Here is a 15836-nt window from a genome sequence, read left to right on the forward strand (position 1 = left end):
CAGCATCAGAGTCTTTTCCAATGAGTCAACTCTTCACATGAGGTGGCCAGAGTACTGGAGTTTCAGCTTCAGCATCATTCCCTCCAAAGAAATCCCAGGGCTGATTTCTTTCAGAATGGACTGGTTGGATCTCCTTGCAGTCCAAGGGACTCTCAAGAGTCTTCTCCAACACCACACTCCAAAAGCATCAATTCTTCGGCGCTCAGCCTTCTTCACAGTCCAACTCTCACATCCATACACGACCACAGGGAAAACCATAGCCTTGACTAGACGGACCTTTGTTGGCAAAGTAATGTCTCTGCTTTTGAATATGCTATCTAGGCTGGTCATAACTTTCCTCCCAAGGAATAAGCGTCTTTTAATTTCACGGCTGCAGTCAACATCTGCAGTGATTTTGGAGCCCCCCAAAATAAAGTCTGACACTGTTTCCACTGTTTCCCCATCTATTTCCCATGAAGTGATAGGACAGGATGCCATGATCTTCATTTTCTGAATGTTGAGCTTTAAGCCAACTTTTTCACTCTCCACTTTCACTTTCATCAAGAGGCTTTTTAGTTACTCTTCACTTCCTGCCATAAGGGTGGTGTCATCTGCTTATCTGACGTTATTGATATTTCTCCCGGCAATCTTGATTTTAGTTTGTGTTTCTTCCAGTCCAGCGTTTCTCATGATGTACTCTGCATATAAGTTAAATAAGCAGGGTGATAATATACAGCCTGACGTACTCCTTTTCCTATTTGGAACCAGTCTGTTGTTCCATGTCCAGCTCTAACTGTTGCTTCCTGACCTGCATATAGGTTTCTCAAGAGGCAGGTCAGGTGGTCTGGTAGTCCCATCTCTTTCAGAATTTTCCACAGTTTATTGTGATCCACACAGTCAAAGGCTTTGGCATAGTCAATAAAGCAGAAGTAGATGTTTTTCTGGAACTCTCTTGCTTTTTCCATGATCCAGCGGATGTTGGCAATTTGATCTCTGGTTCCTCTGCCTTTTCTAAAACCAGCTTGAACATCTGCAAGTTCACGGTTCACGTATTGCTGAAGCCTGGGTTGGAGAATTTTGAGCATTACTTTACTAGCGTGTGAGATGAGTGCAATTGTGTGGTAGTTTGAACATTCTTTGGCATTGCCTTTCTTTGGGATTGGAATGAAAACTGACCTTTTCCAGTCCTGTGGCCACTGCTAAGTTTTCCAGATTTGCTAGCATATTGAGTGCAGCACTTTCACAGCATCATCTTTCAGGATTTGAAATAGCTCACCTGGAATTCCATCACCTCCACTAGCTTTGATCGTAGTGATGCTTTCTAACGCCCACTTGACTTCACATTCCAGAATGTCTGGCTCTAGATGAGTGATCACACCATCGTGATTATCTGGGTCATTAAGATCTTTTTTGTACAGTTCTTCTGTGTATTCTTGCCACCGCTTTCTTAATATCTTCTGCTTCTGTTAGGTCCATACCATTTTGAGCCCATCTTTGCATGAAATGTTCCCTTGGTATCTCTCATTTTCTTCAAGAGATTTCTAGTCTTTCCCATTCTGTTGTTTTCCTCTATTTCTTTGCACTGATTGCTGAGGAAGGCTTTCTTATCTCTTCTTGCTATTCTTTGGAACTCTGCATTCAGATGCTTATATCTTTCCTTTTCTCCTTTGCTTTTTGCTTCTCTTCTTTTCACAGCTATTTGTAAGGTCTCCCCAGACAGCCATTTTGCTTTTTTGCATTTCTTTTCCATGGGGATGGTCTTGATCCCTGTCTCCTGTACAATACCACGAACCTCAGTCCATAGTTCATCAGGCACTTTATCAGATCTAGGCCCTTAAATCTATTTCTCACTTCCACTGTTTAATCATAAGGGATTTGATTTAGGTCATACCTGAATGGTCTAGTGGTTTTCCCTACTTTCTTCAATTTAAGTCTGAATTTGGTAATTAAGGAGTTCACGATCTGAGCCACAGTCAGCTCCTGGTCTTGTTTTTGCTGACTGTATAGAGCTTCTCCATCTTTGGCTGCAAAGAATATAATCAATCTGATTTCGGTATTGACCATCTGCTGATGTCCATGTGTAGAGTCTTCTCTTGTGTTGTTGGAAGAGGGTGTTTGCTATGACCAGTGCATTTTCTTGGCAAAACTCTATTACTAATGCTAAATAAAATTTAAACAGAACTGAACTCCTACCAACAGCATGCCCTGGTTTTCTAGACTGAGAATTTCTGTGCCCCAGACAAGGTCAGATTAGCTTTGTTGAGTTCCCAGATATATTTGTTCTTGGTAGTTTGAGAGGCTGTAGCGTGGTATGATGGTTTCATTAGTATAACTGAATGTGTTTCAGTTGTAAAATGTGCAAGTTGTAAAATAACCGTATTTTAGGTGCTATACATTAGCTACTGCTCTTGCTTCTAGGGCTAAAACATCTAGGACAGGACAGAAACCTGAAAAGAGCTATTGGTTTTATGATGGCAAATCCGTGATATGTAAACTGATTTCCCTATGGAGTTCAAGTTGTAAATACAAATTAACTTAGTATTCTTTCAAGGGATTAGTATTGTACAAAAAACTTCACTGGTGAGTCTAAATGTCTAATTCAGATTGCTACTTATTTATCTCTACTGTGCAATTCGGTTGCCATAAATTAAATCCAGTTTCATTTATTCCTCCTTAACGCTGTCCATTTAAGTCACAGAGTATTATTTTAGGGGCTTCCCTGGTGGCTCAGTGGTAAAGAATCCCTCTGCAAATGAAGGAGACACGGGTTCAGTGCCTGGCCCAGGAAGATCCTACAGGCTGAGGAGCAACTAAGCCCGTTTGCCACATCTATCCAGCCTGTGCTCTAGAGCCCAGGAACCACAACTGTTGAGCCACATCTCCTGAAGCCTGCACATCACAACTGGAGAGCAGCCCCTGCCCACCACAACCAGAGAAAAGCCTGTGTAGCACAGAAGACCCAGCATAGCCAAAAATAAATTTTTTTTTAAAGTAAGAGTTTTAGGTTTAATCTTTTTTGTTTCAACAGAGGTATAATGGGCATAAAACACTGTATTAATCCAGTTTGTAATAAGGTAGGGAAATAGATACTGGAAACGTTATTTAAGAGCTGTAAAGACAGAGAAGTTTTCCCCAGTGTGCAGTGTGGGTTTACAGTAGTGCAAAGAGAAGGTCCCTTAAGTTCTTCACTCCTATATTTAGGCCAGATTTTTCTGTCTGGACCAGAAACTGATGTGCTCAGATGAAATTTATGTCATTTAGGGCCTTTAATCCACCTTTTGAGGCAAATAATCTAAATACAATTATTCTTTCTTAAAGAATGTGTTGACCTCGGTAAAATTGCATTTTTTGTTGTTGTGTAGATCTAGATTTGGGAAGCTGCTTTTGTATAACTCCAGTCAGCTGTGACTAAGAATACTGAATATTAAGTCCCTTTTCTTCCTGAAGTTACCATTCATGATAATGTGTTAGGAATGTTACATTATTAAATAAATGCTTCAACTTATGCAAGGACACTTCCAAAATATATCAGGTTTCCTTCCTACAAATGGGCTGCAGAAACAAGCTACGATGTGATTTTTGCAACAGAAGTGTCTTTATATGAAGGCATGTAAATAACTTTCAAAAAAAACCGATGAGTGTGGGGAAAGGGTATTAGCAATGCAGTGCTCTTAAAAATAAATAAATAAATGCATCTCTACGTACTTGTCCATGTTCAGTCATGCCATAGCTTTATTTTCTACAAACCAGAAAAGGAAGAATGACCAGTTTCTTGGGTAAAAGCTGACTGTTTTAAATGTCAACTTTCAATTTGGTTCCAGATTCTCATCTTAGGAGACATTTACCCACATCTGCCTAACAGTGAACACAATAATGGTTACAGTATACACTCCATATAAACATCATCAAATTATTACTGATTAAACTTCATAGGTTCAACTACACTGATTAAAATTCATAGGTGTTCCTGTCCAATAAACCCAACGTATAAAATTGAATCCGGTGAAAAGAAATCATTAGTTACATTCTTTCCTTTATAATACTTTTTCCTTTAAATAGTATATTCCTTTAAAGCATTTAAAACAATGATTTACGAAGTCTACTCAAAACCACTTTCACTCCAGAAAGTAATATCATAATAGGCATCATTTATTGAGCCTTTATCATACAACAGATCATGCACAATGTTTGCTCAATGTTATAAAAACATCACAGAATTTAATCTTTATTACCCAGTGTAGTAGGTTTTATACCCATTTTTTAGATATTGAAAATTTGAGAATTTGCGAGATTAAATGACTTGTCTTAGGTCATACAGGGCTTCTTCCCACATGGCTCAGTGGTAAAGAATGTGCCTGCCAATGCAGGAGACCCAGGTTTGATCTCTGGGTCGAGAAGATCCCCTGGGGGAGAAAACGGCAACCCACTCCAATAATCTTGCCTGGAGAATCCCGTGGACAGAAGAGCCTGGTGAGACACAGTTCACGGGGTCACAAAGAGTCAGACACAACTGAGCAACCAAGCACACATGCACACTAAGGTCATACAGATGGTACATGGCAAAGCCAGGGTACAAACTCAGACTTAAAGCTAATGCTTTTAAAAGGTTCTCTTTATACAAGTATATAAATTCCAAAAATATTAAAAAGTGAATCGTAACACATTAAACTCCAGGATATCACACAATCATACCTATTCTTCACTCCTTGGCAAAAATCATTCAGACAAATATACCGTATCTGATGCTATTAAAGTGCTGCACTCAATATGTCAGCGAATTTGGAAAACTCAGCAATGGCCACATGACTGGAAAAGGTCAATCCTCATCCCAATTCCCAAGAAGGGCAGTACTAAAGAATGTTCAAACCACTGAACAATTACACTCATTTCCTATGCTAATAAGGCTATGCTCAAAATCCTCCAAGGTAGGCTTCAGCATTATGTGAACTGAGAACTTTCAGATGTTCAAGCTGGGTTTAGAAAAGGCACAGGAACCAGAGATCAAATTGCCAACATTCGCTGAATCATACAGAAAGCAAGAGAATTCCAGAAAAACATCTACCTCTGTTTCACTGACTACACTAAAGCCTTTGACTGTGTGGATCATAACAAACTGTGAAAGTGAAAGTCAAGTCGCTCAGTCGTGTCCGACTCTTTGCGACCCCATGGACTGTAGCCTACCAGGCTTCTCCGTCCATGGGATTCTCCAGGCAAGAATACTGGAGTGGGTTACCATTTCCTTCTCCAGGGGATCTTCCCAACCCAGGGATCGAACCCGGGTCTCCCGCATTGGAGGCAGATGCTTTAACCTCTGAGCCACCAGGGAAGCCCCTATAACAAACTGTGGAAAACTCTTCAAGAGATGGGAATACCAGACCACCTTACCTATCTCCTGAGAAACCTGTATGCGGGTCAAGAAGCAACAGTTAGAACCCTGTATGGAACAACTAACTGGTTCAGGATTGAGAAAGGAGTACGACAAGGCTGTTTATTGTCATCCTGTTTATTTAACTTACATGCAGAGCACATCATGCAAAATGCTGGGCTGGATGAAGCACACACAAGCCGGAATCAAGACTGCTGGGAGAAACATCAACCTCAGATATGCAGATGTACCACTCTAATGGCAGAGAGCAAAAAGGAACTAGAGTCTCTTGATGAGGGTGAAGGAGGAGAGTGAAAAAATCAGCTTAAAACTGAACATTCAAAAAACTAAGATCATGGCATCTGGTCCCATCACTTTATGGTAAATAGAAGGGGAAGAGGTGGAAGCAGCAACAGATTTCCTCTTTTTAGGCTATAAAATCGCTGTGGATGATGACTGCATTAGAAGATGATTACTTCTTGGCAGGAAAGCTATGACAAACCCAGACAGTGTGTTAAAAAGAAAAGGCATCACTTTGCCGACAAAGGTCCATATAGTCAAGGCTATGATCTTTCCAGTAGTCATGTACGGATGTGAAAGATGGACAATAAAGAAAGCAGAGCGACAAAGAGCTGATGCTTTCGAACTGTGGTGCTAGAGAAGACTCTTGAGAGTCCCTTGGAAAACAAGGAGATCAAACCAGTCAATCTTAAAGGAAATCAATCCTGAACACTCTTTGGAAGGACTACTGCTAAAGCTGAAGCTTCAATACTTTGGCCACCTGATCCACACAGCTGATTCGTTGGAAAAGACCCTGAAAATAGGAAAGACTGAAGGCAAAAGGAGAAGAGGGCAACAGAGGATGAGATGGTTGGATGGTATACCGATTCACTGGACATGAACTTGGACAAACTCTGGGAAATAGAGTCGGACAAGACTTGGTGACTGAACAACAACCATATCTGTAAACAGATATACACGTATAGGTTCAGAGGGGCTTCCCTGATGACTCAGTGGTAAAGAATCCACCTGCCAATGCAGGAGGCACACGTTTGATCCCCGATCTGAGAAGACCCCACATGCTGCAGAGCAACCAAGCTCCAGTAACACAACTATTAAGCCTGTGCTCTAGAGTCTCAGTTCAGTTTAGTCACTCAGTCGTGTCCAACTCTTTGCAACCCCATGAATCGCAGCACGCCAGGTCTCCCTGTCTATCTCCAACTCCCAGAGTTCACCCAAACTCATGTGCATCGAGTCGATGATGCCATCCAGTCATCTCATCCTCTGTCGCCCCCTCCTCCTCCTAGAGTCTAGGAGCCTCAACTACTGAGCCCATGTGCTGAGACTGCTGAAGCCCATGCCCTAAGTCCAGGCTCTTTCCATGCAAGAGAAGCCACTGCAATGAGAAGCCCACACTGCAACCAGAGAGTAGCCCCTGCTGGCTGCAACTAGAGAAAAGCCCACATAGCAACAAAGACTCAGCACAGCCAAAAATGAAATAAAGTGTATATAAAATAAAGAATATTTATATATAATAGTATTTAATAAATAAATATAAGGTCAGGTCACAAAGGCTGTTTTGTGTTTACTGTAATAGAAACAAATATAAGAACACTGGCAATAAACTGAATATCTAATTTCCAACTCACAGCAACCTGGGGGATTTATTTAGAGAGAATCATACAATCTCCATGCTAGAAGGAACCTTAGAGTTGAGACAACGGAGGTACAGAGAGACAATCTACCCTCAGGCACACAGATACACATGTATATGTGTATATAAAACACTTATGGCAAGTGTTTCCTAGTTAAGAAATTATTCCTTTCTATAAAACCCTAAAGATGTCATCTTAATGTTTTCATTCTCTCCTTACTCAAATTAATTTCAAAATTAGAACATTAAAATATGTAGATGATCTGGCTCAAAAAATAAGATGACAAAAAAAGGATAACATATTCCAACAGAGAACTGTAGCTAACTAACATTTATACTTAACATTACATTGTTAATTTTCAAGGAACTGTAAATCTCTTCTCTTTTTCTTCACCCCACCCATCTGAACAAAGCAAAACAGACAAAAAATAAAACAAACCTGGCTCTTTGTTGGTAACTGCAATTCAGAATAAAAGCAGTTGGCAATGACCTTCCCTAGAGGGAAGAGGTATTCTACATTTAAAAGCCTGCTCTAATCTAGAAATTTTACTGCTTTCTTTTTGCCTGTCCCTCCTGTCACATAAATTCTCTCATTCTGCATACAGTAAAACAAACTCAAAGCCACTCAGAATAGCCATGCTGCTGCTAAGTCACTTCAGTCGTGTCCAACTCTGTGCGACCCCATAGACAGCAGCCCACCAGGCTCCTCTGTCCCTGGGATTCTCCAGGCAAGAACACTGGAGTGGGTTGCCATTTCCTTCTCCAAAAATAGCCATAGACTTCCCTGGTGGCTCAGACGGTAAAGTGTCCGCCTACAATGCGGGAGACCTGGGTTCAATCCCTGGGTCAGGAAGATCCCCTGGAGAAGGAAATGGCAACCGACTCCAGTACTCTTGCCTGGAAAATCCCACAGATGGAAGAGCCTGGTAGGCTACAGTCCGTGGGGCTGCGAAGAGTCGGACACAACTGAGCGACTTCACCTTACCTCACCTTATGGCATATTCTTACTATTGCAAATTACAAGTAAGAAACTGAGAATGCTTTTCTGTTTTTTATTTTTAAATGATTGTGAAATTATATCTGCCTGCATACTTTGGTTGATCAGAAAGTTTCGCTCACCAGCAAATATCATAACAGGTGGTATATCTGATAATATAAAATTGGGCAGGCATTTGATATATTGCCTATCTTCACCTCATTAGATAGGACTTGTGTCTTAGCACCAAAGTAATGCATAAGATCAATATACTATTTACTTTCACAGTGTTCTATTTCCCTTTTTTAGTTTTTACTAGAAATTCCTGGGATCTAGGACAAAAATGACAGAAGACACAGCCAATATCTGTTTCATAACTGATAATCCTTGTCTACCACGTTTTATAAATAGGTGACTTTTACTTCATAGAAACTTAAAAGACAGCAAAATGGATTAAATTAATTATATTTCCACCTGCTTACAACTGTCAAATATGAGGCTTAATAAAGACAACAAAATATCATAAAATCAGAGGAAATATGATTAGGGAATAAAGAGATTACTTACCTATAGCTTTAAATCACATGCCTGCTAAATAGTTATTTGATATGTGCTGAAAATAACTAGCCAGCAGTGCCACTCTTTTAACAGAAATAGTCTTCAAGAGCTAATGCAAATCTGTTTTGGATTTATTGCATTTAAATACATATATTTGTTAACGTTATATAATTAAGCCACATGAATCAAGCACAAATACTACTGCGCAGTTCAATACTACCACCTACTGTTAGTGGCTATTATCAAGTTAAAATCTTTTTATCAAATGGGTCCCAGTGCATTAAGATATAAAACCACCAGTTGGAAAAAAAAACAAACCACGTTGGATGCCTTCATTTTTCTGAGGCGATTTTTGGGTGGGGGTCTGATCTAAGAATTTATGAAGTCTGGGATATTAACTAGGAAAACAGTGTAAAGGCAACTATGCACAAGAAGCTAAATTTGGTCAGTTTAAGGGCATTCTTTCTTCTTCCTCCCTCCCTTGGATTTTCCTAGTGTAACGGAATATTTTATTTTGGACATCTAAAAATACCCTTGCAAAACCACAGTACTAGTTAGATTACTGAAATTTTTAATTTAGTTTCCAATCTGTCACCAGTTGAGAAACAGTAATCTAAGGGCTAGGAATTTAAAAAGTACTCATTAATCTGCAAGAAAAATAATACCAAAATTTGAAAAGATACAACTCTGAAGATGAAAATAGAAGCACTTTTAAAATTAAGATTAAAAAAACAACACCAACAGCTAAAAACTGACAAATGGCCTAGAACATGAAGACATGACTTTAAAAGTGTGGATACTTCTAAGAGAAATACTGCTTTAATGAATGAAAATCTTCAATGTAGAAATAGATTACATCTTATAATGAAGGACTTAAATATCAACCATACATTTTGTAAAGTCTCTGCCAAGTTAAAAAAATTTAATGACTTAATGGATTAAGCACAATTTCCAGTACCTAGCTGTTTATCTTATGCATACTGAAGCAAGATACAAACATGTTTATTTTTAAGTAACGAGTGAACACAATATAAGTACATGACACAATGTACTGTGCTTCAAAAGCACCTATGATTGTAAAATAAAGAAACATCAGTAACACTATTCGAAAAAGAACAGATTGTCTGAATGAGCCCAAAAAGCACACTTCTGATTTCGATTTTCTATAGTAATGTTGGTGCCGCTGCTGCTGCTAAGTCGCTTCAGTCGTGTCCGACTCTGTGCGACCTCATAGACAGAAGCCCAACAGGCTCCGCCGTCCCTGGGATTCTCCAGGCAAGAACACTAGAGTGGGTTGCCATTTACTACTGTTAGGTAATAGGTAATTGCTTTCAAACTAATCTCTAAAGTGTTAAAAACAAAATTCCTTACTTTTACTAGTTCTCTTCCCATTCATTGCAATGCCTTTCAAATAGAGTGAAACAAATGACTCTGACCCACTGGAAAATATACACAACATTTTCCACATGTACCAACTTGGAAAATACGGTTATTTACTATGCAGAATGTTCTTTAGATTAGAAGATAAAACCTTAAGGGAAAAAAGGGTCATTACTGCAGTCTTAACTAAACTGTGTGACTGAGCCTACAAACTCTAACAAATACTGAAGTGGCTATTTCAGAAGAAATGACCAAGGTCAGCTTTCAATAAAAAATTAGATTCATAGGATCTGGAATAAATGGAACCTCAGTAATTGATTTTAACTTCTTTTTCTTACAGAGGAGGTAAATAACCAAACCGGAGAAGTGAAAGAGATGACCAACGCTACAGTCAGTTGGTTGACAAAAATCAATATTAACTAAATCAAGTTCTGGTAACTCCCAATGAAATATGTTCTTTCTACCACAAAACAGTTTATGATTTTTCTTATTTTGGACAAACTGAAGAAGTAAAATGAAGCAGGTAAAGAAATATTACAACCTAATCAAGCAAACTTTAGTATTATAGATTCATCAGAGCAACAGCGATGTGTAATGAAAAAAATAAATAAATACAATGATGCCCAGTGTTCCAAAATACCCAAACTGGAACTTATCACTTCCTAACTATATGAGTCTTAACTTCTCTAGGCACTGATTAAACTGTAAAATAGTATGAGAATGTCAGTGAATGTTACTACTATACTTTTCTTAGGTTATACTTTTTAATAAATCCAAATAAGATAGAATTTTCCTCCAACAGTACTACATTCTTATAATGGAGCTAACTAAGAGTATGACAAAGTGGAGAGGCTTAACTGAAAAAAATCTAAACTTGGATTCAAGGGCTAGCCAGACACGTGTCTGTCATTAATGTCACTATGTTAAGATAGTACTAGTTACAGTGCTTAAAATGAAGGGCAGCTATATTCTCTCAATAGCAAAGCAAAATAAAACATGCTGGATAAAGAACTTCAGAAAAGCTCTTTTTCACATTTTATGAGCTTGTATGCTATGTAATGCTAAAAACAGACCAGAATGATAGAGTGGAGTAAAAAAAAAAATGCAGATTGGAATCTTGGCTTCCCAATGTACTAGCTGTGCAACTTGAATACTTGTCAGGCCCTAGCTTTCCTCAAAATAGAATTGTGAAAATTAGAAGTAACAGAGGTAAAAACATCTAGCCCAGTGCACCTGACATACAGGACACACTGAATAACCATTTTTAAATTTGAAAGGTAATTATCAAAAGTTTCCACAAAACAAAGTGTACTATAAGTAATATACAAGTATTTGAATGAGTTTCAATTAATAGACTAAAACAATTTAGTATACATTATTTTAACTTATAAGCGTTATTAGTGTGTAATCTAATGCCAAAGTGACACAACAAAAACAATTTTCACATCTGCATATCTTTTTTAAACTCTTTTATCCAACAGTCATCTACTTGGCTATTTCACAGGATGCTATACAGCTGCCTAATAGGTAGTCTTCTCCTCTGATTTAACTTAAAAAAATATTTTGTTTTGCTTTTTACCGTTCTAACTGAGTGTGAGATTTAAAGTGTGTGGCCGGCACTTAACAACATCCAAAAGCATAATACACAAGAATATTCCCTATAAAAACACTTTAAATAATTAAACAAAAAAGTTTTAGTTATCCCCCCCAAAAAAGTGGCCAAGCAAAAGAAAATAATCTTTCACGTTTTGTATTAACCATTGCTAACTTGAAATCAGTTGTTATATATTTGCTACAGAAATTTCCTACACTCAGAAAAATCCTCAAAGCTACATACTTAAAATTGTAAAATTATCACTCTTTTAAAAACCTTCTGAGATTTTGAGAATTAAAAAAATGTGATGTAAATTTTTAGATACTGAAAGCCTGTTTATCTTATCTACATCTTTTATCCACTGAAAGTAAATATTTTAAATGTTTTCAATGTATTAGCAATAAGTGTATTATTTCATGAGAGACCAAATAGTTTACTGTTTTATTATTTGTGAATTAGGTCATTAAGGGGTACATGATTTAAAAAAATACTCAGATAATGAAACTCATTAACAGGTATCATTTGCAGTTCCTTCTCATTTGTATTCCAGCATGAACACTTCCATGGGGTCATGAAGAGTCAGATACTGACTTGGAGAATGAACAACAACAAAAATTAACACTTCACATCATAGTAAGAGTAGCTTTTTGTTTACAAATAAACATTTTAATCACAAACACTGTAGAAGGAGTGGTGTTCCCTCCCTCATTCTTATTGTTCTTCTCAGACATTTTCAGAAAACTTTGGTTCCCAGTTAATACCAATCAACACAAACAGATATGCTTAATAAAGCAATACATTTTCTTATTATTTTAGAACCACCAGTACAGATAAACTACAAATTAAAATATAAGTATAAAAACAGGATACAGTGATACAATTTTAAAGTACAAACTACAAAAGAACTCTTTCCAACAATCACTCACACAACCTAAAAGTGAATAGCAAAATGATAAAGAACTGACTGCAATGGCAAAAGGCTATCCTCCACTCAATTCTTCAGTATTTGGGTTTCCCTTTGAAGATTTCTGTTAACTGTTAAATGTCTATTTGGTAATTCTAACGACAGTCTGGCCTTTTACAGTAGTACTGAATATGAAACCATCATAAATTAAGCTTTCTGGGTCTCTCTACATCAGGGCAACATAAAGTTCTATTAAAGTAAACACAAACATAAACTACCTGATTTTCTCCACTCCTGGCGCTGTAGTAACGTTGTAGCTCTGAATTTAAACTCTCCCCAAACACTTCCTGTCTTGATCTTTGTGGGTAAATTAAAATATTTTCTCCATAAGCATAAAAAGAAATGAAGGAAAAGATTAAACTGAAGACCCTTAGGTAACGATTTCATCCTCTACGCTTCGTTGACAAGTTTCCTGAAACTTTTGTCTGTCTTACAATTTCATCCTTCAAATGAAAATGAAGAAAAACATTAAGTGAGGGCCACACTGAATGTGAGTGATGCCAGGTCAACCTGATTCTCTGTCCAAAAAGGCCAGGTAACATTTACTCTTCTTGCTGTTGTTTCTCTTTCTTGTTCACTCAACAAACCTCCCAGTATATTACTATACTACAGTAATTCACCTGTAGTTACAATACTTCACTTCCCAAAGGAATCATTTCCCAACACTGCCTACTCCCTAAAGACGCTTTCAGATGTTTTATTTCTTCATCCATTCCATAATTCCATTACTATAAACCTCTCTCGTCAGAGGAAAAGTTCTCAGAGACCAAGGGACTTGAAAGGATTTTCTTAAGTCTCTCAGACCTTCGTCCCAATCTCGAAGCCTGTACACATCTAAGAGTTCCCAGAAACAATGAGCTCAGAAGTACGGACCACACGGGAAAGAAGAGGAAGTACCAGAACAATACCCAGACCACACAGCACCGAAAATCCGTGGACGTTTCTATCATCTCAGTATACCACCCCTACTCCCCTAGTTTAACCAGTCTCTCAAACTCAGAGAAAAAGTCCCGGGCACATAATTTCCCCCTCGCTTCAAGAATAAAGTGGCAGAAAGAAAAGAAACGAGGTCCCTCCGGTCGATCGCAGCTGTGATGCTTTTTCTGCCGGGTGAAGGGAGGCAAGCCAAGGGTTGTGTAAAGAATGGAAAGCTGAATGATATTGGGGGGAGGGGGAATTAGGGCGCCAGAGCTAATCCCCCGCCGGGGCCCGCGAGTGGAAGACGCAGGAGGCGACCAGCCGGGAGGACAAGGGAAGCCAGGCTGCACTGAGCTTCTGGGTGGCGAGAAAAGGGAGAGAAGTGTGGCAGCCCGAGGCCAGTGGGTGACGGCGCCAGGCGAAAGAGGAGATTCGGTGCGGAGCGAATTTTCCGGGGCATGAGAGCGGAAATAGTCTTCCTCACGGGACCCTAGCACCCGCCCCCGCCCCCACCCCCCCGCGCCCTAAGCGCACACCTCAAACCTGCTCTTGGTCACTCCGTTCACGTCCCTCCTCATGGGGCCGGCGGGTGCGGCCGGGGCCGGGCGCTGCGGCGTGCAAAGACTGGGGGCCCCGGGCAGGCCCCGGAGTTCCGGTACCGAGACGAGGCAGAGGACCAGCGGGATGGGGCCGTCGGCGGGGAGGAGAGACCTCTAGACTCCAGCAGGGCCTCCTCCTTCTCCCGCTGTGGTGGCGACGACTGCTCGTCGCTAGCTCTTCTCTCTTCTCAGCCTCAACTTCAACCCAAAACAAAAACACTCCCCACCTGCCAGCAACGCCGCTCCTCATTGGGCAGAGCCGCCCGGGCATCGGAACAGCGTGGGGAGGGGGAGGAGGAGGAGCGCGCAGCGGCGCAGGACCACCCCTCCCCCATCCCCGGGCAGAGCCCGCGGCCGTCAGCCCAAGAGCTACGGGAGCGCGGCGGCGGTGGCGGCGGCGCGAGCCCGCTCTCGCTTCCAAGGCAGACAAGCCCACCGCGAGAAGGAGAGGCAGGGAAGTGCCTATGTGTCTGTGTGTATTTGTCTATGGGAGGGGCTGTGGGGCGGGTGCGAGTGCGCGCGTGCTCGCCGACCGGTGAGAAAGAAGAAAGCAGGACAACTGCACACAGCACCCGAGCCCCCACCTCTCCCCTCCGCGACAGACAGCACGCACCAACCCACCAAGCACTTGAGCTGCCTGTCTTGTCCTCCCAGCCCCTTAAGTCTTGTCGCTTCCCAGTAGCCCGTGTTGGCACACATGTCCTTCCCAGCCACCCAGCTCCCTTCCCCTATATCACTCACTGTCGCCTTGAACCCAAAGTGCAGCAGGCGGTCCCTGCTCGGAGCCATTTTCCTCCTTTCTGGTAGTCTCTAGATTGGGGCAGTGCTGCTGCTGCTTTCGCCGCCGCCGCTGCTGCCGCCTCCCCCGCCTCCGTGGATTGCATTACCGGGTGTTGCAGTGAGGCTTGGGGGGCCGCTGTGGGGCGTGGATCTCCCTGTGCATGGATTCGGGGGGACAGTTGCGTTGCCGTCTGCTCTGGGGACCAGCAGCGAGGCCGCACCTCGTGCCTTGTGGTCAGGGGGTGCAGTGCAGAAGCTGGGCGACCATTTCTTTAGCTGGGGGAGGGGCGCGCTTTGGTGGAGGTGGGGGCGGGTGAGACAGAAAGGCCTTGGCTTCCCCCGCCCCTCCGCCGCTGGCACCCAATGAGCTCTAGCGCTTACCCGCCCTCCAATCAGCGCTCTGGTTGGTGAGAGCCTGATCCTGACGCCACTTTGGCGGGAGAAACAAGCGTGTCTGAACGAGTAGGCGGTGCGGCGCGGGGGTTGGGGGGAACCTTGACCAATGGTTAACATTCTCTCTCTTTCCATAGAAGCTGGATTGTGTCATGGTATGTCATAGTATACTTTAGCAATTCCAGGTCTCGAAACTTATGATCTGATTTCTATGAAATAAGGAATGTTTACCTTTAGAGCGGAAAACCACATAATTATATCTCAAAGATAAAATATTGGAAACTGTATCACAAATTCTAGCAGTCCTGGCTGGACCACTTCTAATTGTATTCCGAAGTAGATGATTTTGTTTTCCTACCACTTTTCCTTTGCACTTTCAGTGACTGGCTTATTATGAATGTCTGATTTAAGAGATGAGCTTACTTTAAGAGCAACAAGTGCAGAGATCTTTTAAACGGGCACATTTTACCCGAAAGGCTTATCCTTCCAAGCACTTTTTTAAATTAACTTTTTTTTTAATCTTAGAAATTACTTCCTAAGCAAGGAAGCCAGCTTCAGAAACCTGTTCTCAGGCCCACACACCCAGGTCTAGATGCTACAGCCTCCTCCTGTCCCAGACACTGTTAATGTTACTGCTTCACGTCCATCAAATAGAAACAACCTTTTAGTTGCATCT

At 41.0% G+C, this 15836-nt stretch overlaps 1 protein-coding gene and 1 non-coding gene across 4 annotated transcripts in view; both read right to left on the bottom strand.

Annotated features, from left to right (window-relative positions):
* The window catches only part of FBXL20 (F-box and leucine rich repeat protein 20), a 105372-nt gene extending 90324 nt beyond the window's left edge, over window positions 1-15048 (bottom strand). The window contains exon 1 of one of the 3 annotated variants that reach the window (XM_070773392.1): window positions 14729-15048. In XM_070773392.1, coding sequence (XP_070629493.1) covers window positions 14729-14776 — 48 coding nt within the window. In that variant the 5' untranslated portion in view covers window positions 14777-15048. Of the gene's footprint in view, window positions 1-12688; window positions 12854-13924; window positions 14660-14728 lie in introns of those variants that run through there. The other 2 variants (XM_019981240.2, XM_070773394.1) reach the window with 2 other exon arrangements.
* TRNAW-CCA (transfer RNA tryptophan (anticodon CCA)) lies at window positions 5234-5305 on the bottom strand. The gene has a single exon. It is a non-coding gene; the product is annotated as a tRNA-Trp (tRNA).
* Window positions 15049-15836: the final 788 nt, after the last annotated feature.

Source organism: Bos indicus, chromosome 19, assembly GCF_029378745.1.
Source record: "Bos indicus isolate NIAB-ARS_2022 breed Sahiwal x Tharparkar chromosome 19, NIAB-ARS_B.indTharparkar_mat_pri_1.0, whole genome shotgun sequence".
Classification (NCBI taxonomy): domain Eukaryota; kingdom Metazoa; phylum Chordata; class Mammalia; order Artiodactyla; family Bovidae; genus Bos; species Bos indicus.